General features: G+C 43.8%; 1 protein-coding gene across 1 annotated transcript in view; it reads left to right on the top strand.

The window, feature by feature from the left end:
- LOC137380971 (VPS10 domain-containing receptor SorCS1-like) overlaps window positions 1-25,569 on the top strand; it is a 1,096,116-nt gene that overhangs the window by 394,574 nt on the left and 675,973 nt on the right. Inside the window, exon 2 of the mRNA XM_068053386.1 lies at window positions 1,335-1,402. Coding sequence (XP_067909487.1) covers window positions 1,335-1,402 — 68 coding nt within the window. The remainder of the gene's footprint in view (window positions 1-1,334; window positions 1,403-25,569) is intronic.

Genomic DNA, 25,569 nt, shown 5'->3' with positions numbered 1-25,569 from the left:
CCCCTGCCAAACTAATTTAAACCCTCCCCAACAGCACTAGCAAAATATCCCGCAAGGAACTCAGTTTAGTTGAGATCAGTCAGCTCTCTCCTGACTCGGTAACAGCACTGTCACCTCTGAGTCAGAAGGTCGCGGGTTCAAAGACCCACTCCAGAGACTTGAGCACACTTGGCTGGCACTTGAGTACAGTACTGTCAGGAGCACTGCGCTGTCAGTGAGATGTTAAACTGAGGCCTTCTCAGGTGAAGGTAAAAGAACATTAAAATTAATATCAATATCCTTCAAGTGCAATACTGAGCCGATGTCCCATCTGACTGTGCCTGTGCTTTGAGTGAATGTTAAATGATCTAATGACACAATGCAAAGAATTGGGACTATCCCGAACAATATTCCTTGATCGGCCAACACCGCAAAAGAAAACAGATTCATCATCATTTCTCTATCTTGTGGCGTTGCCTACCTTAATAAAGTAAGATTTGTATTTCTATAGTGCAACCTGAGGACATCCCAAAGCACTTTACAGCCAATGAAGTACTTTTGAAGTGTAGTTACTTACGTAAGGTAGGAAAAACCACAGCCAATTCACACACAGCAAGCTCCCACAAACAGCAAACAGTGAATCGTGACCAAGTATTCTATAATAATGATGTTGGTTGGAGGATAAATATTCACCAAGACACAGGGGATAGCTCCTCTACTCTTCAAAGTAGTGCCATGGGATCCCTGAAAGGGCAGATGGCTTTAATGTCTCATCCAAAAGACCACACATCTGACAATGCAGTACTACCTTAGTTAGCCTGGAGTTTCATGCTCAAGTCTCTGGAGTAGGACTTGAACTCACAATCTTCAATTGAACTCAGAGGCTAGAGGGCTACTAACTGAGTCACAACTAACACGACAACAGTCATGGCACTTCAAAAGTGATTATTTAAATGAAATGCTTTGACGTATATAAATGCAAGTAATCTGTTGTTAGAAAATGTAGCAAACATTTAATCAAAGCAGCCAATAATGTAAGGTGGCTCTGCCTGCTATTGTATACAGGTCTGAGGCTGGTAAGTAGGATATAGTGACATGCAAAATAGGAATCGACAGTACTCACACCAGTTGGGAACCCAATAAACTAATGATATTCTGTGACTACAAGCATCCCTGACATTGTGAATATATTCTAAAGTCATTCGATAGAGAATTATGATGAATGTTATGAATTAGACTTGTTAGAATTCATTCTTCAACCTCTATGTCCTTTGCAGTGAGCAATAAGTTATCCAATGATTCATTCTGTTCGCATTATAGTGTTTGAAGTCTAATTCCAATATTGTCTCTTTCAGGTGATTCTAATCCTTACAAAGTTGTACGACTACAATCTCGGGAGCGTCACAGAAAGCTCACTGTGGAGGTAAGTGTGTATAAAAGGGCAAACACACAGTAAGCTAGCTAATTCAACAGGGAGTGAGCATTCATTACTCAATCTAGTGTGAAATATTAAGGAGACAGAGACAGCTTGTGGTTATCCTGAAGCATTAGGAAGAGCAAATTCTCATGTTTCTCAATTGCAACTAGTCTCAGAGCTGAAATAATAATCTAATAGCGCCGAGATTGTCAGTGAGAAAATATTTCTTATATACGTTGGTATCAAAACCTTACAACTCAGTAACAGACCAACATAAAATATATCAATGTGAGAATCATCCAATATGATGGCATACAGTAGGAAACGTTATGCAAAATTGTTTTCTGTATGGAAAAATTTAATTAGCATTACTGACAGGGCAAGTGATTAGGTACAGTGTTGTGTGCCATAGATTTCTATCTCTATCATGTGGAGGGTGATGTGCCATCCTAGTATTGGAGTTTCCAATCAAAAGTCGGGAGGGAGTGAAGATATTGCGTCTGAGTAGTAACAAATTATTTTCCGCAACTAGTGCCTCGTGATGGACGGGTACCAACTACAAGGGATCAATTTCCGGTGTTGTGTGTGCCAAGGCCAAACCTGCGCTGGCAACAGAGGGGTCACTTATATTGATTGAATATGATACCATTGTAGCCCTGATATAGGAGTTTAAACTCTACTCTACTTCCTTGTTTTGCAGTACAATAGGTTACAATGGTATGGATGATATACAAACATATGGGTCTGATGAATAGTAAACTGTACTGCAGGAGGCCACAATTGTAATTCTTTGTATCAGCATGTCCCGAGTTTGGTTAAAAGATGAAAATTAATTTAAAATTTGATTGATTGTTCCACATAAAATAAATTGCTTGGCGCATCTGTTAAAATAAATCATAGTGATACGTCAAGTGAACTGGTAAGTGTCTGTATGCTAACATCATTAACAGTCAATTCTATACTCCACCAATAAAAAAAAGGCTTAAAATATAAATCTTCAGCTGATTGAAGTAAAACCTCTATTCTGAGTGATGTATACTTTGCAGTTGCTGGGCTGTTATGCTGTATGGAAAGTCAAAGTATAGAAGACATTGTAAGGCAGTGGTTTCACACTGCTCTTCCTTACGGAGCACTCTGCAGATGTTGGCACATGCTTGCAGCCCCCTTGTCTGAAATCATTCATAAAACGAATTTGGGGATGCGTTGAGCAGGGTCAGGGTGTGGGGAGGGGAAGAGCCAGAGTGGGCGGTGACCTGAAGCCCACTGCACAAACCATATTTTTTTTTATGTCAGCAATTGGAGACAAAAGTACCTGTACATCAAATACTGATCTAAGACTAAGAGGAAGACTAAGAGGAAGAGCAGGCAGGGAGATGTTGCGGAGCACAGCGGGACTGGTGGTCTGAAGTGCATTTGTTTCAATGCGAGAAGTATAACAGGTAAGGCAGATGAACTTAGAGCTTGGATTAGTCCTTGGAACTATGATGTTGTTGCTATTACAGAGACTTGGTTGAGGAAAGGGAAGGACAGGATTGGCAGCTAAATGTTCCAGGATTTAGAAGCTTCAGGCGGGATAGAGGGGGCTGTAAAAGGGGTGGGGGAGTTTCATTACTTGTTAAGGAGAATATCACAGCTGTACTGCGGGAGGACACCTCGGAGGGGTCATGCAGCGAGGCAATATGGGTGGAGCTCAGGAATAGGAAGGGTGCAGTCACGATGTTGGGGGTTTTCAACAGGCCTCCCAACAGCCAGCGGGCGGTAGAGGAGCAGATATGTAGACAGATTTTGAAAAGATGTAAAGGTAACAGGGTTGTTGTGGTGGGTGATTTTAACTTCCCCTATATTGACTGGGACTCACTTAGTGCTCGGGGCTTGGATGGGGCAGAATCTGTAAGGAGCATCCAGGCGGGCTTCTTGAAACAATATGTAGATAGTCCAACCAGGGATGGGCCGTACTGGACCTGGTATTGGGGAATGGGCCCGGCCAGGTGGTCGAAGTTTCAGTAGGGGAGCATTTCGGGAACAGTGACCAAAATTCCATAAGTTTTAAGGTACTTGTGGATAAGGATAAGAGTAGTCCTCGGGTGAAGGTGCTAAATTGGGGGAAGGCTAATTATAACAATATTAGGCAGGAACTGAAGAACTTAGATTGGGGGCAGCTGTTTGAGGGTAAATCAACATCTGACATGTGGGAGTCTTTCAAACGTCAGTTGATTAGAATCCAGGACCAGCACGTTCCTGTGAGGAAGAAGGATAAGTTTGGCAAGTTTCGGGAACCTTGGATAACGCGGGATATTGTGAGCCGAGTCAAAAAGAAAAAGGAAGCATTCGTAAGGGCTGGAAGGCTAGGAACAGACAAATCCCTTGAGGAATATAAAGACAGTAGAAAGGAACTTAAGCAAGGAGTCAGGAGGGCTAAAAGGGGTCATGAAAAGTCATTGGCAAACAGGATTAAGGAAAATCCCAAGGCTTTTTATACGTATATAAAGAGCAAGAGGGTAACTAAGGAAAGGGTTGGCCCACTCAAGGACAGAGAAGGGAATCTATGTGTGGAGCCAGAGGAAATGGGCGAGGTACTAAATGAGTGCTTTGCATCAGTATTCACCAAAGAGAAGGACTTGGTGGATGATGAGCCTAGGGAAGGGAGTGTAGATAGTCTCAGTCATCTCATTATCAAAAAGGAGGAGGTGTTGGGTGTCTTGCAAAGCATTAAAGTAGATAAGTCCCCAGGGCCTGATGGGATCTACCCCAGAATACTGAGGGAGGCAAGGGAAGAAATTGCTGGGGCCTTGACAGAAATCTTTGCATCCTTATTGGCTACAGGTGAGGTCCCAGAGGATTGGAGAATAGCCAATGTTGTTCCTTTGTTTAAGAAGGGTAGCAAGGATAATCCAGGAAATGATAGGCCGGTGAGCCTTACGTCAGTGGTAGGGAAATTATTAGAGAGGTTTCTTCGGGACAGGATTTACTCCCATTTGGAAACAAACAAACTTATTAGCGAGAGGCAGCATGGTTTTGTGAAGGGGAGGTTGTGTCTCACTAATTTGATTGAGTTTTTTGAGGAAGTGACAAAGATGATTGATGAAGGAAGGGCAGTGGATGTTATCTATATGGACTTCAGTAAAGCCTTTGACAAGGTCCCTCATGGCAGACTGGTACAAAAGGTGAAGTCACACAGGATCAGAGGTGAGCTGGCAAGATGGATACAGAACTGGCTGAGTCATAGAAGGGTGCTTTTCTGAATGGAGGGATGTGACTAGTGGTGTTCCGCAGGGATAATGCTGGGACCTTTGCTCTTTGTAGTATATATAAATGATTTGGAGGAAAATGTAGCTGGTCTGATTAGTAAGTTTGCGGACGACACAAAGGTTGGTGGAGTTGCGGATAGTGATGAGGATTGTCAGAGGATACAGCAGGATATAGATCGGTTGGAGACTTGGGCGGAGAAATGGCAGATGGAGTTTAATCGGGACAAATGTGAGGTAATGCATTTTGGAAGGTCTAATGCAGGTGGGAAGTATACAGTAAATGGCAGAACCCTTAGGAGTATTGACAGGCAGAGAGATCTGGGCGTACAGGTCCACAGGTCACTGAAAGTGGCAACGCAGGTGGATAAGGTAGTTAAGAAGGCATACGGCATGCTTGCTTTCATCGGTCGGGGCATAGAGTATAAAAATTGGCAAGTCATGCTGCAGCTGTACAGAACTTTAGTTAGGCCACACTTAGAATATTGCGTGCAATTCTGGTCGCCACACTACCAGAAGGACGTGGAGGCTTTGGAGAGGGTACAGAAGAGGTTTACCAGGATGTTGCCTGGTCTGGAGGGCATTAGCTATGAGTAGAGGTTGGATAAACTCGGATTGTTTTCTCTGGAACGACGGAGGTGGAGGGGCGACATGATAGAGGTTTACAAAGTTATGAGCGGCATGTACAGAGTGGATAGTCAGAAGCTTTTTCCCAGGGTGGAAGAGTCAGTTACTAGGGGGCATAGGTTTAAGGTGTGAGGGCAAAGTTTAGAGGGGATGTGCGAGGCAAGTTCTTTCCACAGAGGGTGGTGAGTGCCTGGAACTTGCTGCCGGGGGAGGTGGTGGAAGCAGGTACAATAGCGATGTTTAAGAGACATCTTGACAAATACATGAATAGGATGGGAATAGAGGGATACGGACCCCGGAAGTGCAGAAGGTTTTAGTTTAGGCAGGCATCAAGATCGGCGCAGGCTTGGAGGGCCGAATGGCCTGTTCCTGTGCTGTACTGTTCTTTGTTCTTTGATCTGTGTGGGGGTGGTGGGGGGGAAACAAGGCGCACTTGCACAAATCTATATTTAACATTATAACTTTACAGAGTACCTTTTACCTTCGGCCTTTACGAACTCCCAAGGCAAACTATGGGCCTAGTATGAAAAGTACTGGGCAAAGTATTAATAATATCCCATGCCTTGTTCCTCATCACTGCATATCACTTTTATCACAATTGTGTCGCACATAACCTAATGACCTTCTTTATAATACTGTACATAACTCCTGCCCTTTCTTCATGAGTTAAGCAATGTTCTCATCAAGATTTTAGTGGAGCTTAATGGTAGCCATGAAGAATCATTATACTGTGAAAATCAGTGCAAGTATCGATTTATTCCATGAAAGGAATAGATTGCTGGTCTGTATAACTAAAGCAGCTATATAGCTAAACCAGTACAGTATAAACCAGATAGTGTCACACTTAAACTGTATAATATTCTGGTCAGGCCATACTTGGATTTGTTTTTGGATTCTTTCATAGTATATGAGCATCACTGGCAAGGCCGGCATTTGTTGCCCATGCCTTGTTGCCCTTGACAACTGAATGACTTGCTAGGCCATTTCAAAGGGCAGTTAAGAGTCAACCACATTGATGTGGGTCTGGAGTCACATGTGGGCCAGACCAGGTAAGGACGGCAGATTTCCTTCCCTGAAGGATATTAGTGAACCAGATGGGTTTTTATGACAATCGATGATAGTTTTCTGGCACCATTACTGAAATTCCATATTTTAAAACATTAATTAATTGAATTTAAATTCCAGCAGCTGCAGTGGTGGGATTTAAACCAATGTCCCAAGGACATTTGCCTGGATTTCTGGCTTGCTAATTCAGTGGCATCACACTATGCCACTGTCTCCCCCAGCGATAGTCAGCAAGACAGAAGATTCAAACACTGGAAGAGAAACAATGAAGATTTTGGAAGCTGGTTCCTAGTGACAGTTAATTACGTTAATAGGAAAGATTCAAGAAACTGTGGGTTCATAATCCTTGAAAAGAGATAACTGAGAGAGGGGATTGCAGAGGAATGTAAGGTACTGAGTTGTATGGAAAAGTAAATCAAGGTGCACCATGACACATCAAGGGGCCATAAATTAACCTGGTGAAAGGTCAATTTAGTTTGGATGTCAGGAAGAACTAGTTTGTGCAGAATGTGTTATGCGTTTCTTTGCCAAATCGATCAGCTAAGATGAATTGAATGGCCTCCTGCACCTGGATTTAATTTGCGATTGTGTGAAACGTGGTTGTGTCTGGGTGTGGGGGGCAGTGTCTTCCCAAGAATTACCAGTGGATTTGCAAGGTTTTCTTGCACAATGTGGATTGTTGTCTGTGTGTGCGTTTGTTTTTCCCAGCATTTCCAGCATTGGCGTTTTTGTTGCTAATACCCAATAAAAGATGCTTTCGATTGTGGTCACACTTTGCGAATTGATTATGTTTTCGGAAATGAGACTGACTAAGATATTACACTCGGCTGAAGTATTGGTCTTTACTGTCGCTGCTGGCAGGAATAGTAGGAGCGATGTAATTTGATTAAGAGTGTTGCACAAAATTAAAACATATTGGATTATGTATGATTTTTAAAAAATTAGGTGTCAGTACCAAAGTGATAAATAAAGGCCAGTAGTAATCCTGTTTGTCAAATCAATAAAGAAGGTTCACCAACACTTTTTCATTCTACTCCTGCTCTTAATTCAAATGTTCATAATAGCCTCACATTGTAGCTCTTGCTGAATGAAGGGTTTTGCTTATATTAAGAGAGAATAGCATCTAGACACTGACTTTGCACATTTGTTTTGCCAGTCAATGTTAGAAAGTGGTTATGGAATATAATAATGCATACAAGAGCGAGAGAAAATTCAACAAAAATGAAATTCATAGTAATTATTTTAATGTGTTCACAGTGGTTATCAAACTGTGTGGCACATTCTACACTGTCGAGCTGGGGCACAGTGAGGTGCCCAATTACCTGCCATCGTTTCCCATTCAACTTCCAATCTGCTGACTCTCAGTCAACTCTTATTGTGTACCACCCAATTCCCAATCTGCCAAATCTTGCCCTTGTCCAGATCTGACACTGCCATGGGAGTCCTTGTGTTGAAGCATGGTGGTCTGGCTATGTTTCCTTCAAGGCAAGAAAAGGGAGGGGAAAAGTGAAAGGTCGGACCAAATGGACAGAGATGTAAGGGAGTGGAGAGAGAAACAGAAGTCAGGGAGCAGAGTGAGAATGAAAATGTTTGAGAAGCCATTGTGTTATCAGAATATCTAATTCATGTGAGTACTTAAGAACAAGTTTAACGGTTAATTTTTGCGTACCTTTGCCCTGTTACAAAAATGAGTTCATAATAAAATTCTACCTATATTGTTACTGTATCGGCACTGAATGTCAGGATGTATTTATGAGTTCTTTAAGATTAATCTCAACTGAAAGCAGTTGTTCACACTTTCTGAACACAATTATTGCTGTTCTCACCTGCTCACAGCTCTATTGGGGCGTGTGCTCCATGTCAGTACATTGCAAGATTCACACATTCAGCTATTTTACCTTCAGTGTTTCATGGGACTGATTCAAAACTTTTGCACAGTTAAAATGCATTAACTTTAGTAAATACATGCCAACCATTGTGCCAGTTTAACTCAAGGAAGTAAAATTCTTCTGGTTGCTATGTGTGGTGACAATGTAACAATTTAGTGTTACCACAGAAATGGGTTTCGATTTCCTTAGAATAAGGTCAATGGAGAAATTCTTCATACATACTTTCATGATAATGCTCACAAAACTTGTAGCCTATGTTTTCAGATAGAGAAGTAAGACAGTACTTTTTATTTATTCTTTCATGGGATGTGAGCATCGCTGGCCAGGCCAGCATCTGTTTCCCATCCCGAATTGTCCTTAAGAAGGTGGTGGTGAGCTGCCTTCTTGAACCACTGCAGTCCATCTGGTGCGGTTACACCCAAAGGGTGCTGTTAGGGAGGGAGTTCCAGGAGATTGATCCAGTGACACTGATGGAATGGCAATATATTTTCAAGTCAGGATGGTGTGTGACTTGGAGGCGAACTTGCAGGTGGTGGTGTTCCCAAGCATCTGCTGTCCTTGTTCTTCTAGGTGGAAGAGGTCGCGGGTTTGGAAGGTGCTGTCAAAGGAGGCGTGAGTTGCTGCAGTACATCTTGTAGATGGTACACACTGCTGCCACTGTGCATCGGTGGTGGAGGGAGTGAATGTTCAAGGTGGTGGATGTGGTGCCGATCAAGCAGGCTGCTTTCTCCTGGATGGTGTCAAGCTTTCTGAGTATTTTGGAGCCTCACTCATCCAGGCAAGTGGAGAGTATTCCATCACACTCTAGACTTGTGCCTTGTAGATGGTGGACAGGCTTTAGGGAGTCAGGAGGTGGGTTACTCGCTGAAGAATTAGAATTAGAATTAGAACATTACAGTGCAGTACAGGCCCTTCGGCCCTCGATGTTGCGCCGACCTGTGAAACCATCTGACCTACACTATTCCATTTCCATCCATATGTCTATCCAATGACCACTTAAATGCCCTTAAAGTTGGCGAGTCTACTACGGTTGCAGGCAGGGCGTTCCACGCCCCTACTACTCTCTGAGTAAAGAAACTACTTCTCACATCTGTCCTATATCTTTCACCCCTCAACTTAAAGCTATGTCCCCTTGTGTTTGCCATCACCATCCGAGGAAAAAGACTCTCACTATCCACCCTATCTAACCCTCTGATTATCTTGTATGTCTCTATTAAGTCACCTCTCCTCCTCCTTCTCTCTAACGAAAACAACCCCAAGTCCCTCAGCCTTTCCTCGTAAGACCTTCCCTCCATACCAGGCAACATCCTAGTAAATCTCCTCTGCACCCTTTCCAAAGCTTCCACATCCTTCCTATAATGCGGTGACCAGAACTGCACGCAATACTCAAGGTGCGGCCTCACCAGAGTTTTGTACAGCTGCATCATGACCTCGTGGCTCCGAAACTCGATCCCCCTACTAATAAAAGCTAACACACCATATGCCTTCTTAACAGCCCTATTAACCTGGGTAGCAACTTTCAGGGATTTATGTACCTGGACACCAAGATCTCTCTGCTCATCTACACTACCAAGAATCTTCCCATTAGCCCAGTACTCTGCATTGCTGTTACTCCTTCCAAAGTGAATCACCTCACACTTCTCCGCATTAAACTCCATTTGCCATCTCTCAGCCCAGCTCTGCAGCCTATCTATGCCCCTCTGTACCCTACAACACCCTTCGACACTATCCACAACTCCACCGACCTTCGTGTCATCCGCAAATTTACTAACCCACCCTTCTACACCCTCATCCAGGTCATTTATAAAAATGACAAACAGCAGTGGCCCCAAAACAGAACCTTGCGGTACACCACTAGTAACTAAACTCCAGGATGAACATTTGCCATCAATCACCACCCTCTGTCTTCTTTCAGCTAGCCAATTTCTGATCCAAAGCTCTAAATCACCTTCAATCCCATACTTCTGTATTTTCTGCAATAGCCTACCGTGGGGAACCTTATCAAACGCCTTACTGAAATCCATATACACCACATCCACGGCTTTACCCTCATCCACCTGTTTGGTCACTTTCTCGAAAAACTCAATAAGGTTTGTGAGGCACGACCTACCCTTCACAAAACCGTGCTGACTATCGCTAATTAACTTATTCTTTTCAAGATGATTATAAATCCTATCTCTTATAACCTTTTCCAACATTTTACCCACAACCGAAGTAAGGCTCACAGGTCTATAATTACCAGGGCTGTCTCTACTCCCCTTCTTGAACAAGGGGACAACATTTGCTATCCTCCAGTCTTCCGGCACTACTCCTGTCGACAATGACGACATAAAGATCAACAGCAACGGCTCTGCAATCTCCTCCCTGGCTTCCCAGAGAATCCTAGGATAAATCCCATCTGGCCCAGGTGACTTATCTATTTTCACACTTTCCAAAATTGCTAACACCTCCTCCTTGTGAATCTCAATCCCATCTAGCCTAGGAGTCTGTATCTCAGTATTCTCTTCGACAACATTTTCTTTCTCTACTGTAAATACTGACGAAAAATATTTATTTAACGCTTCCCCTATCTCCTCTGATTCCACACACAACTTCCCACTACTATCCTTGATTGGCCCTAATCTAACTCTAGTCATTCTTTTATTCCTGATATGCCTATAGAAAGCCTCAGGGTTTTCCCTGATCCTATCCGCCAATGACTTCTCGTGTCCTCTCCTTGCTCTTCTTAGCCCTCCCTTTAGATCCTTCCTGGCTAGCTTGTAACTCTCAAGCGCCCTAACTGAGCCTTCACGTCTCATCCTAACATAAGCCGCCTTCTTCCTCTTGACAAGCGCTTCAACTTCTTTAGTAAACCACGGCTCCCTCGCTCGACAACTTCCTCCCTGCCTGACAGGTACATACTTATCAAGGACACGCATTAGCTGCTCCTTGAATAAGCTCCACATTTCGTTTGTGCCCATCCCCTGCAGTTTCCTTCCCCATCCTACACATCCTAAATCTTGCCTAATCGCGTCATAATTTCCTTTCCCCCAGCTATAATTCTTGCCCTGCGGTATATACCTGTCCCTGCCCATCGCTAAGGTAAACCTAACCGAATTGTGATCACTATCGCCAAAGTGCTCACCTACATCTAACACCTGGCCGGGTTCATTACCCAGTACCAAATCCAATGTGGCATCGCCCCTGGTTGGCCTGTCAACATACTGTGTCAGAAAACCCTCCTGCACACACTGGACAAAAACAGACCCATCTAAAGTACTCGAACTATAGTATTTCCAGTCAATATTTGGAAAGTTAAAGTCCCCCATAACAACTACCCTGTTACTCTCGCTCCTGTCGAGAATCATCTTCGCTATCCTTTCCTCTACATCTCTGGAACTATTCGGAGGTCTATAGAAAACTCCCAACAGGGTGACCTCTCCTCTCCTGTTTCTAACCTCGGCCCATACTACCTCAGTAGACGAGTCCTCAAACGTCCTTTCTGCCGCTGTAATACTTTCCTTGATTAACAATGCCACACCCACCCCTCTTTTACCCTCTTCTCTGTTCTTACTGAAACATCTAAATCCCGGAACCTGCAACATCCATTCCTGCCCCTGCTCTACCCATGTCTCTGAAATGGCCACAACATCAGGATCCCAGGTACCAACCCATGCTGCAAGCTCACCCACCTTATTCCGGATGCGCCTGGCTTTGAAGTAGACACACTTTAAACCAAGTTCTTGCTTGCCAGTGCCCTCTTGCGTCCCTGTAACCTTATCCCCTACCTCACTACTCTCAACTGCCTGTACACTGGAACTACAATTTAGGTTCCCATTCCCCTGCTGATTTAGTTTAAACCCCCCCGAAGAGCACTAACAAATCTCCCCCCCAGGATATTGGTACCCCTCTGGTTCAGGTGAAGACCATCCTGTTTGTAGAGGTCCCACCTACCCCAGAAAGAGCCCCAATTATCCAGGAAACCAAAACCCTCCCTCCTACACCATCCCTGCAGCCACGTGTTCAACTCCTCTCTCTCCCTATTCCTCTCTTCGCTAGCACGTGGCACGGGCAACAACCCAGAGATAACAACTCTGGTTGTTCTCGCTCTAAGCTTCCACCCTAGCTCCCTGAATTTCTGCCTTAAATCCCCATCTCTCTTCCTACCTATGTCGTTGGTGCCTATGTGGACCACGACTTGGGGCTGCTCCCCCTCCCCCTTAAGGATCCCAAAAACATGATCCGAGACATCACGTACCCTGGCACCTGGGAGGCAACACACCAACCGTGAGTCTCTCTCGTTCCCACAGAACCTCCTATCTGTTCCCCTAACTATGGAGTCCCCAATGACTAATGCTCTGCTCCTCTTCCCCTTTCCCTTCTGAGCAACAGGGACAGACTCTGTGCCAGAGACCTGCACCCCATTGCTTACCCCTGGTAAGTCATCCCCCGCAACAGTATCCAAAATGGTATACCTGTTGTTGAGGGAAACGGCCACAGGGGATCCCTGCACTGCCTGCTGGTTCCCTCTCCTTCCCCTGTCGGTAACCCATCTACCTACTTCTTTTACCTGAGGTGTGACTGCCTCCCTATAACTCCTGTCAATAATCCCCTCCGTCTCCCGAATGATCCGAAGTTCATCCAGCTCCAGCTCCAGTTCCCTAACGCGGTCTGCGAGGAGCTGGAGTTGGGTGCACTTCCCACAGATGCAATCAGCAGGGACACTCTTGGCGACCCTTACCTCCCACATTCTGCAGGAGGAACATACAACTGCCTTAACCTCCATTCCCACTATTCTAGATTCCCAACAAGTCTACTGAAAAACCAAAAGAAAAGTCAAAACTTGTTCGCTTAGCAATCCGACGGACTGAACTTTTTAAATAAAAAGCTTACCTTATCAACACACCAGAGTCCTTTTTTTTTGGTTAGAGGAGGAGGGTGGGTGGGAGACACTACACGTGTAGTGTCTCGGGTACTGCCACTGCCCAAATAAATAGTTTTCCCTTACCCAGCAGTCCCCTGGCCCTCCAAAACAAAAGGGGATTAACTTGTAACTTACACTGAAATTGAGTGCACAGCTGTAAGTTCGCTCCGCACCTCCTTCTGTCAAAGCTGCTCCTCGCAAAAAGAAAATGATTTTAAAACTGCCCAAATAAATAGTTTTCCAGCCTCTTGTAGCCACAGCATGTATGTTTAGTTTCTGGTCAATAGCAACCCTCAGGATGTTGTTAATGGGGGGATTCAGCGATGATAATGCCATTGAATGTCAAGGGGAGATGGTTAGATTCTCTTTTGGAAATCATCATTGCCTGGCATTTGTGTGGCGCAAGTGTTATTTGCCACTTATCAGCCCAAGCCTGAATTTTGTCCAGATTTTGCTACATATGGACATAGACTGTTTCCGTATCTGAGGAGTTGTGAATGGTACTGAATGTCGTATAATCATCAGCGAACATCCCCACTTTTGATCTTATGATGGAGGGAAGGTCATTGATGAAGCAGCTGAAATGTTTTGGCCTAGGACACTATCCTGAGGGACTCCTGCAGCAATGTCCAGGGCTCAGGTGATTGGCCTCCAACAACAACAGTCATCTTCCTTTGTGCTAGGTATAACTCCAACTAGTGGAGAGTTTCCCCTTGATTCCCATTGACTTCAGTTTGGCTAGGACTTCTTGATGCCCCACTTGGTCAAATGCTGCCTTGATATGCAGGACTGTCACCTCACCTCGAGTTCAGCACTCTTGTCCATGTTTGGACAAAGGTTGTAATGAGGTCAGGGGCTGAGTGGCCCAGGCGGATCCCAACCTGAGCATCGGTGAGCAGGTTATTGCTGTTTAAGTGGCGCTTGATATCACTGTCGACAACATCTTCCATCATTTGGCTGATGATCGAGAGTAGACTGATGGGGCCAGTAACTTACATTTATATCACTCTCATCACATCCTCAGGAGATGTCAAAGCACTTAACAGCAGATTATTTTTTAAGTGTAGCCACTGTTATGTAAGCTAACATAGCAATCAGTGCATACACAGCAAGATCCCATATAAATGAATAAATAAATGAATGGCCTTTTGGTTGTGTTATGTGAAGGGGAAAGCCACTGGCAGAACCCCCCTTCTCTTCAACTAGTGTCACAGAATCGTATACGTTGCCTAAATTGATTGATAGGGCATCAGTTTAACATTTGTCTTGAAGTGCAGCTTGCTGAAGGGGGCTAGAGAGGAGAGTGCTACCAACTGAGCCAAGCTGATACAAATAAAGATGATGGAAGCCATTTGGCCGATTTAGTTTACACTTCCATGGGGATCTACAATTCTCCCAGTGGCCTGTTTTGCTCAGGCCAGTCCCAGTTTCAAGAAGGTTCCTAAAACACGCATTCGGCCCCTTATTAACAAATGCAATTGGCCTAATGCCTATTTTAAATGACCGCCAGGGACACTCTGAAAAATCGCTTGACCCAATATGGGGTCAGTTGTATGTCAGGTTTCTTTAGGCCATGTTAGGGGTTGCTGTAACTTATTCATGATTGGATGCCTCTTTTCATCAAATGTATTGCTCAATCAGCATTTTTTTTTAATTATCTGGCCATTATCACCGTGCTGTTTGTGGGAGCTTGCTGTGTGTAAAATTAGCTGCTGTGTTTCCTGCATTGCAACAGTAACTTCACTTCAAGATCACTCCATTGGCTGTAAAGCACTTTGGCAGGTCCTGAGATCATGAAAAACACAACATAAATGCACATCTTTCTTTGTTACCTAATTAAAACAATAAGAAGACATCAAATTGTCCAAGTGCCTTCAAACCAAAAATCCGAACCAAACATGCCCCTTTTTAAAGGGGCAGAACTCATAAAAAAAAAAGCTTCAACAAAGACAAAGGAAAATTATAGCTTAGATAAGCAGACAGAGGAAACTTTTGTGAACGGATCCTTGAATTGAAAATTCAGGATCTAATCCACATGTCCTTATTCTCCTCCACTTAGTCAATATGGAATTCTGACCTAAATGTGTCTTTGTCAGTTGATATCCTTGTCCTGCTGTCCATTATTTCAATGTGCACTCATCCTGGCGTTACCAGTCTGCAAATGTAATTTATAACTGCTGCTGTGTGTTAGAGGAGATGAGGGTCTGCAGTACTGAGAAGAGATGGCTCCCAGGCAATCAGTCCATTGTCAACTGAGATGTTCATCTGCTCAGATTCTGTTTGTCAAAGGCACTTTTCTTAAAGAAGCTGCTTCCTTGTCAAAGGAATCCAATGCATTAATGCCAAGCCTTATGGTCATTTATTAGTTTCTGTTTCTTGTTGGCATCATACGTCTGGAAGATTGATGGAGCTGTATAGGGAATAAATGTGGCCCTGCCAATATCACCAACTTGCCACTCTTCTCAGTCGCCTTCACACGAGACTGTTTTAACAGCAGTTAGAAGTTACATTTTTAGATGTAATTACCAGGACAAATTCATGTTGATACAATTTTAGGCAGCTAGGCAAGGATTTCAATTCACAAAAATACCATTTAGGTCAGGTGACCACAAAGAACAGGTTGAGGGGTAAGGAGATGTGGATTAGATACAGACATTTTACCTCAGGTATCTGGGTTCAGATGAAAGGCTCCTCTGTCAGCTGAATGTAAGGATCTGATGTGAAATGAGTTTCAGCAGTTCCATTCCCGTTCCTACAAGGCGACATTACAAAAATGGCTCTAATTGGCAATGTCAGTTGGACAGGCCTAAGGATGAGAGATGTGGGAAGTGGAAGAAAAAACACAAATTGGTGCAATAGGAGCCTGTCGTCTGAGGCTGGGATATTGTTGGGACAGAGTGGAGGGAAGCATTGCAGTGTCTCACCTAAGGGTGCTTAATTCTGACATTGAATACCATTTCCAGCACTAACATATCTCACCTCGATAAGTTACTAGTTTGATGAATTCAGTTCATAAACAACTTGGGTGAACATGTGTTCTTAGTTAATCTATCAGTGGCAGGGGCTCTTTGCATTGCAACCAGCCACATTGACTGGCCATCCAAAAAACTAATTATCACAGAACAAAGGATACATACAGAGGCAATGGCCCAGAATTTGCAATACTAATAATGGCACTAGCTGTTATTACTGTATAAAATTGACAGCAACTTCTGGCGTCTGCACATGTACAGTTAAATGCAGAAATGTGCAAGTTGCTATCAGTGACACCTTGCTCCTCCACATGGTGCGCTGTTGCAATCTTCACAGATGGAATCAACACAGATTCACTGATTTGTCATGAATGTAAACTACTTACCCATTATTCTTGCTGTAAGGACAAATGAAAAAGTTAAGCCTTGTTCAGTGAGGGGTAACTGAGTGCTTAACTGTGTACTAAGTCATAATTACTGCTGAACAGCCTCTATGCTCCTGAAAAACACATTTTCCAAGAATTCATTCCCTCAGAAGAACATTTAAAAATTGCAGATTTTTAATTTTAAAAATGTTAAATTTTCTATTCTAATATTTAAGTTTTATCTTAATCCCATGTGTATGCCCCAATCTTTATTTTGCTTTCTGTATAATGATTTAAATGTGATTTATGTTCCTGGCTCTTTACTTCCTGCTTCGCTGTCTGGGAGAATTCTTCAATCTGATTGGCTGACCAGGCTGCCTGCTAACTTCCCTATTGCTGGACACCACAGACCCCCTGTAGAAGATGCCAAATTCAAACTGTGTTGGAATAGAGGAAGTCTGCACCCTGGAGCCTGCGAAAACTTTGAGGGCAGCTTTTCTCAAGGTCAATGGTGTGCCACTAATCACAAAATCTGGGCCATTAGAGCTAAGTTGATATATTTATGACAGAATAGCTTAGTTAAAACCAGAAGTTTTATTCTTACAATTACCAAGATCATAACATTATTTTGTCACTTTTTTAATGAAAATGAGGTGCCTTTAATTAATAATGTCACTCCTGTGACGATCTGGGTGTGAAGATGTTGAGATAAATTCACTGATCCTCCACTGAGGCATGCTTCAAGGGAGCACAGATCTCTTTGGCCTCCTTATCTCGAGAGACAATGGATAAGCGCCTGGAGGTGGTCAGTGGTGTGTGGAGCAGCGCCTGGAGAGGCTATAAAGGCCAATTCTAGAGTGACAGGCTCTTCCACAGGTGCTGCAGAGAAATTTGTTTGTCGGGGCTGTTACACAGTTGGCTCTCCTCTTGCGCCTCTGTCTTTTTTCCTGCCAACTGATAAGTCTCTTTGACTTGCCACACTTTAGCCCAGCCTTTATGGCTGCCCGCCAGCTCTGGCGAACGCTGGCAACTGACTCCCACGACTTGTGATCAATGTCACAGGACTTCATGTCGCATTTGCAGACGTCTTTAAAGCGGAGACATGGACGGCCGGTGGGTCTGATACCAGTGGCGAGCTCGCTGTACAATGTATCTTTGGGGATCCTGCCATCTTCCATGCGGCTCACATGGCCAAGCCATCTCAAGCGCCGCTGACTCAGTAGTGTGTATAAGCTGGGGATGTTGGCCGCCTCGAGGACTTCTGTGTTGGAGATACGGTCCTGCCACCTGATGCCAAGTATTCTCTGGAGGCAGCGAAGATGGAATGAATTGAGATGTTGCTCTTGGCTGACATACGTTGTCCAGGCCTCGTTGCCATAGAGCAAGGTACTGAGGATACAGGCTTGATACACTCGGACTTTTGTGTTCCGTGTCAGTGCGCCATTTTCCCACACTCTCTTGGCCAGTCTGGACATAGCAGTGGAAGCCTTTCCCATGCGCTTGTTGATTTCTGCATCTAGAGACAGGTTACTGGTGATAGTTGAGCCTAGGTAGGCGAACCCTTGAACCACTTCCAGAGCGTGGTCGCCAATATTGATGGATGGAGCATTTCTGACGTCCTGCCCCATGATCAGAGATGTAGAAACAACACTGTAGTGCCTATACTCTCAGTGTGGTGCCACACTGTGATCTCAGGTACAGTGAATTTGCCCTGTTAACAGCTGTCTTAATAGCTATCAGTTGGTGCACAGGGGAATTACCATGTTAACTTCCGCAGGCTCAACAACCTCACAAAATAGCGAATCTCTCAAAGCCCAACTTCATTAAAGTTTATAATTTATTTAGAACAATATATATGAGCTGATGAATAATTCACATCTTGCATTTTAATGTTTTCGCTTCTGTCCTCAGAGGCTATTGTCTCAACTCCTCGCTGTTTAACTTGCTAAATGAATGCCTCGCTTTTATTTTTAATCTTGACATGCACCACTACTTTTTTCTCTTGTTCTCCTGATGTGCACTGGGTTGTGGCCCCAAGGGTGCTCTCCATTATTCCATGGCTTTCCTACATGCTTATTCTTCATGAATGGCCCATGACAATGACTTTGGCGGGGAGGGGGAACACAGTTTAGCACTATCTTATCCTTATCTAATGTCTTGCTAGTCAAGGAAAGCAAGAAACTTGCATTCATATAGCGCCTTTCACAAACTCGTAATTTCCCAGCCGATTACATATGTTTGAAGTGAAGTCTCTGTAGGGAATGCAGCAACCAGCTTGCAATCAGTAAAGTCCTACAGATATCAGTGGGATTTATGACCCGATTAATTTGCTTTACTGATATTGTTTGAGAGAGAATTATTGGCCAGGATACTGGGGAGAACTCCAGAGCCATAAGATATTTTACAGCCCTCTTGGACGACTTCTCATCTAAAAGTTGGCACCTTCGACAATGCAGTGCTCCTCAGCACAGAGCTGAGTGATCAGCCTGAATTATGTGTTCAAATCTCTAGACCGGGAACTTATGACCTTCTAACTCACAGGTAAGAGTGCTACCAACTGAGCCAAAGCTGACACCTTTACTGAGTTGAAGGTTGTACATTAAAATCTAGCTGGCGTATTTGAGTACATGATTTAAGATGACATGCTAGTGCAGTGCTAAGGGAGTGCTGACACTCTGGTGCAGTGCTAAGGGAGTGCTGACACTCTGGTGCCGTGCTGAGGGAGTGCTGACACTCTGGTGCAGCACTGAGGAGTGCTGATACTCTAGCCCAGCACTGAGGGAATGCTGACACTCCGGTGCAGCACTGTGGGGGTGCTACATTGCCTTTTGGGATAAGACATAAAACTGAAGCCTTTGCAATGGATTTAAAAAGATCTCATGGAACATTTGTGAACAAGTGAGGGGAGTTCTCCCGGTCTCCTGGCTAACATTTGTCCCTCGACCACAACCAGCACAGATTAACTGTGTGCGAATCCCTGAATGAGTACCCTGATCATCACAGCAACCTACGCTGGCATTTGTTGAGTTTGTCTCTGAGCGAGTGTTCAATAGCTGGACATTCTCTACTAATGTGCTAAGTGAAGAGTTGTGGGGATATGTGCTGTAAGAATAGTACCTTTCTCCCCTTTAATACCAAACAGATAAACTGATGCAGATCGATGTAAACCTGTTTAAAAATCCCTGGTTACCATGGAGAATTTAATTGCTCAGTTGATATCACCAAGCTTATTTATTGCCCCTGTTTAACGCAGCTGCCTGGAACTATGTTTTTTGCAGTGCAAAATATTTATTCTCCAGTCTAATTGTGCTGTGTGCGACCTTTAGACAGCTCCTAAACTAATCAGCTCCAGCCATTTGATTAATTAATTTTCCATGTGAAGAGTGCCTGATATTAAGCAGCGGGCAGGGCTGCAAAATATTAGTTTAAGAATTTTAATGACGGTCATGATTTATTAATGTGCTTGTCAGAGGGAATGTGCTGTCTCTCAAGCCATGCTCTGTCTGCCTCACGAGAGTTTTCTGCTGATTTGTTCTCTTGTATTAATCCAGAGAGACAACAGAACAGTAAATCTCTCAGATTCGTGGGGATTTTGACTTGCTGTGTCTGCCCCCCCATCCTTTTCTTCTATTTTGTCTTATACTTACTAGGGGACGGGGGTAGGGTTGGGTGCGGTGGGGGATTGGTTTCAGTTGGATGCAAAGACCTTTAGAGGTTCAGATTTCACTTGTCCTTTTTTATTATTCGTTCTTGGGATGTGGGCATTGATGGCAAGGCCAGCATTTATTGCCCATCTCTAATTGCCCTTGAGAAGGTGGTGGTGAGCTGCCTTCTTGAACCGCTGCAGTTCATATGGTGTAGGTATACCCACAGTGCTGTTAGGGAGGGAGTTCCAGGATTCTGACCCAGCGACGGTGAAGGAACAGTGATATAGTTTCAAGTCAGGATGGTTTGTGACTTGGAGGGGAACTTGCAGGTGGTGGTGTTCCCATGCAACTGCTGCCCTTGTCCTTCTGGGTGGTAGAGGTTTGGAAGATGCTGTTGAAGGAGCCTTGGTGAGTTGCTGCAGTGCATCTTGTAGATGGTACACATTGCTGCCACTGTGCACCAGTGGTGGAGGGACTGAATGTTCAAGGTGGTGGTTGGGGGTCCTGGATGGTGTCGAGCTTCTTGAGTGTTGTTGGAGCTGCACTCATCCATGCAAGTGGAGAGTATTCCATCACACTCCTGACTTGTGCCTTTTCAATCGTGGACAGGCCAGCATCAGTTTAACTTTAAAAAGTAGATTTGGTGGCATTCAAGAACATCACAAACCGATCTGGAAAGAGAAAAAAGGGGGTGTTTACATCATCAAGTTGGTTCGTCCGCTGGCACGATCTGTTCAGTCTGCCTCTATCCTACCCATTTCATCTGCTGAGAGAAAGTTCAGCAACATTTCTCCATTAATTTTTATTTTAAAATCTCGTTTAGCAGGTACATTTCTGCTGGCTCGGTTGGTAATTATAATGCCAGGGCTTCAAGGTGGGTCAGGAGTAATTTATTTATTTAATTTTATTTATTTTGAGATACAGCACTGAAACAGGCCCGTCAGCCCACCGAGTCTGTGCCGACCATCAACCACCCATTTATACTAATCTTACATTAATCCCATATTCCCTACCACATCCCCACCATTCTCCGACCACCTACCTGTACTAGGGGCAATTTACAATGGCCAATTTACCTATCAACCTGCAAGTCTTTGGCTGTGGGAGGAAACCGGAGCATCCAGCGGAAACCCACGCAGACACTGGGAGAACTTGCAAACTCCGCACAGGCAGGACCCAGAATTGAACCTGGGTCACTGGAGCTGTGAGGCTGCGGTGCTAACCACTGTGCCACTCTTGAGAATTTCTGAGAAAGACGCACACCAATCTGTAAAATTAACTGACCATTGTGGGCTGATTGGGGATGCCGCCAGGATCTTCCCACTAGAGGCCAAGCACAGCAAGTGCCTGGCAGTGGCTAGCCAATGGCTGACCTGGGGGGGGGGCCTCGTGAAGCCTCCAACACTAACCTCCCCACCGGAGCGGCAGGCATCAGTGTGTCACAGCTGCTTCCACCGGCCATCGTGTGGAAGGGTATCCCCTCCACACTGGTGGCCTTGCAGCTGTAGTCAGACTTTTGTTTTAATGAAATCTAACCCCTCAAGATGGAGGCTCCCTCGCATTCCTCCTCCGACAGTGGCAGTGGCCACCTCTGGCAGTGAGGCTGCCCTCCTTCCAAAGCTGCAGGCCCTCTGATTGGGTCTGCAGCCTCAGGGACCGCCCACCATCCTTAATCGGAAATGGTCCCGACTCATGATCATAGCCTAAGGGTAGAAGATTCTGCCCGTACAAAGCAGCAAGGGTTGAATATCACCACCTGCCCACTGAGCCAATGCTGAGCCATGCGGGATAGCCTCAAGAGGGGCTGAATGTCAGCCGTGCACTGCTCCCCTCCCAATTTCCCTCAATTCCATGTATGGAGACAAGCCAAAATAGGAAGAGGAAAGTGTACCTGCCTATCTAAGGAGAGGAAGATCTGCTCCTTTCTACATAAACAGATAAAGAACAAGAAAAAGCTCAAATCAGCGCACAGCTGGGTACCATGTTCGGTGGACTCCATCTGACCACTTTCCTTAATCCCCTGAGAAAAGGCTCTGCGATGTTTTTGACCATCTGCTTGTGTGTATGGACTTCCATCCATTTTAATGGGAAAAAGAACCCCAATGCAGATTGGGCATTTTTTTTTTCTAAAGTGCATTCATATGAAGAGGGTCCAGTGTTTCAGATTCAGTACTTTATCAGAAGTTGGTCAGTGACCTGAAACAAAGTGAACACTTCATTAGAAGATTGTAATATAAAAGCAAAATACTGCAGCTGCTGGAAATCTGAAATAAAAACAAGAAACACTGGAAATACTCAGCAGGTCTGGCAGCATCTGTGGAGAGAGAAGCAGAGTTAACGTTTCAGGTCAGTGACCCTTCATCAGAACATTATATTAGAAGATTGTAATTCAAAGGCTGACTATTTATAGAATCGCAGAATTGTTACAGTGCAGAAGGAGGCCATTGGACCCATCGTGTCTGCACTGGCTTTCCAAAAGATCAATTCACTCAGTTCCATTCCCCTGCCTTCTCCCTGCACATTCTTCCTTTTCATATAATAGTTTAATTCCATTTTGCGTGCTTCAGTTGAACCTACCTCCACCACACGCTCAGGCAGTGCATTCCAGATCTTAACCAGTCACTGCATGAAAATGTTTTTACTCATGTCACTTCTGCTTTTCTTACCAAATACTTTAAATCTGTGCCCACTCATTCTCGATCCTTTCATGAGCAGGAACAGTTTCTTTCCAGTTGTCCAGACTAGCTGAACTTGAACCTGCTGCTTTCTCCACTTCATTAGTCAGCAACACTCAGTCGGCTGGCATTTAATACGGTGAACAAGATTTCATTGGTAGTGGGTTGCTCTCGAGTATCTTCTAGAAAGTTAAAACTTAACAATGTCAAAATCTCCATTCACAAAATTAAAGTAGCATCATAATTCCCCACCCCTCAGATTGTAGGAATGCACAGAAGCATTTGAATCGATCGATTCCTTTATTAGTGTTTCCAAATTTTAAGAAGAACATAAGCCAAGGCTATCACAAATAGTTACTAACTGGAACATCTTGATGTCCTTTTTAACATTCACTTGATTAATGAGGCTTCACATCTCTGGCAGAAATTGCCTCTTCTCAACCAGTTTGTGAAGCTGACCTCTTCCAGACTGAAGCGTGTATAAACTAGGGATTTTCCCTAAAGGCTGTGAACTGGTCTCCTGGGTAACAATCAAGCCAATTTCAATACAAATGAGATATTCTGAAACCATTTTTTTTAACTTCCATTTTTATATGTGTATAGACTTTTTGTGGTACTTCCTAAAATGTTCTGTGAATACATACCAGTTACAGGCCGCAAGCCTTGGTTATTCACCTCATCATAAACTCACAGCACTGGAACAGGAGGAGGCCATTTAACCCCTCGAGCTTGTTCTGCGCCATTCATGAGATCATGGCTGATCTGCAACCGAACTCCATATACCCGTCTTTGCCTCATATCCCTTAATACCTTTGGTTAACAAAATCTATCAATCACAGATTGAAAATCCCACCCTTTGCATGTAAAAGCATTTCCTAACTTAAATCCTGAAAGGCCTAATCCTAATTTCTAGACTGTACCCCCAGTCCTAGATTCCCCGACCAGCGGAAGTAATTTCTCTTTATCTACCCTATCTGTTCCCCTTAATATTGTGAAAACTTTGATCAAATCACCCTTAATCTTCTAAATTCCAGGCAATACCACACTAGTTTCTGTATTCACTCGTTGTAATTTAACTCTTGGACTGCAGGTATCGTGCTAGTAAATCTACACTGCACTCCCTTCTCAAGATGTTGTGTCCAGAACTGCTCACAGTACTCCTGTTGTGGTCTAACCAGGGCTTCGTATGGCTGCAGCCTGACTTCTAAGCACTTGTATTCTAGTCCTCTAGATATAAAGGCTAGCATTCCATTTTAATGGTCTATGTACACAGACCTTTAAGTCCCTTTGGACCGCCACTGTCTCTGATCTATCCTTTTTAGGTCCAAATTGGATGGCCTCAAACTTACCTATATTGAAATTCATTTGTCACAGTTTTGCCCATTCACTTAATCTCTTAATATCACTTTGTAATTTTATGTTTCCATCTATGCTGTTTACAATGTTGCCTATCTTTGTGTGATCAGCAAACATGGATATGTGGCTCTCCATCCCATCATCTATGCTGTTAATAAATACAATGAATGATTGACACACCAACACAGATCCTTGTGGGACATCATTGATCACATCCTGCCAATTAGAGTGCCTGCCTGTTGTCCCTACTCTTTGTTTACTGCCACTTAGCCAATTTCCTAACCTGGTCAATAATTTGCTTTCAATTCCATGAGCTTCAACTTTAGCTAACAGTCTCTAATGAGGGGCTTTATCAAATGCCTTCTGGAAGTCCACATAAATAGTATCCATAGACATTTCCCTGTCCACTACTTCAGTCATCTCTTCAAAAAATTCAATCAGGTTTGCTAGGCATGATGTACTCTTTACAAATCCATTCTGGTTCTCTCTGATCAGTTGAAAATTTTCACCCTATCCTTAATTATGACTAGTAATTTGCTGGCAATAAGAGTGAGGCTAACCAGTCTATAGTTCCCTGGTTTCCCTCTCTCACCTTTCTTAAATAATGTGCAATTTTCCAATCTAATGGAATGATTCCTGAATCGAGAGATCTTTGGAAGATTATAGTTAGGGCACCTACAATGTTCTCACCTACTTCCTTTAAAACTCTGAGCTGAAAACCATCTGCTCCTGGGGATTTGTCGCTCTTTGGTAACATTATGTTCTTCATTACTGTTATTTTGCTTATGTTAGTTATGGTGAGTCCCAATGAAGAATGGTCCAGTGCTTGAAACATTCTGAGATGGATCTTACTGTGTGTGGAGAACGAACGGCACTAGCCATTTTTTAGACTTGCACTTGCTCATAGGTTTTCTATGGGGTTTCGCCTTGCAATTTGCTGTCAGTGGGACGTTCAAACAGCAGTGTGCCCTCCACAGGGCATCTGAGACCTGTATGAACAAAGCAAGCAACTGTACAACACCTTAACCAATGAAGAATCATTAATAACAGCACAGAGTCTGAATCAGTAAGTGTCAGTTAGAATAGTGAATTAAGAGAAAGAGCGATAAGGGAGACAGAAGGATTTTTTAAGAATCTCCAACAATAATTAAAAACTGAAGGAATGAGACTCCACATTTGTAAAAGTTATTTTTCAATGCCAGAGAGGTTGTTTGGTGGTAATTAACGGCTATTTGGACTAGCGGTGGATGAAACCTAACCTTTTTTGGGTGCTTTAGTCTATATCTGCAGCATCAGTATGGGAATGTCATACCATTCAATACATTTGAATGGGGAGCCAGACGGCGCGATGCCATTTTTTCACAATTTACAAATGAGCGGCACATTTCAAACAATTTGTGTTCAATTGTGCATCTCTGCTCACCAGAGT

This window comes from Heterodontus francisci, chromosome 20, assembly GCF_036365525.1.
Source record: "Heterodontus francisci isolate sHetFra1 chromosome 20, sHetFra1.hap1, whole genome shotgun sequence".
NCBI classification, from domain to species: Eukaryota; Metazoa; Chordata; class Chondrichthyes; order Heterodontiformes; family Heterodontidae; genus Heterodontus; species Heterodontus francisci.
Note: the sequence above shows the minus strand (reverse complement) of the source record. Positions and strands in the feature narration are given on the sequence as shown.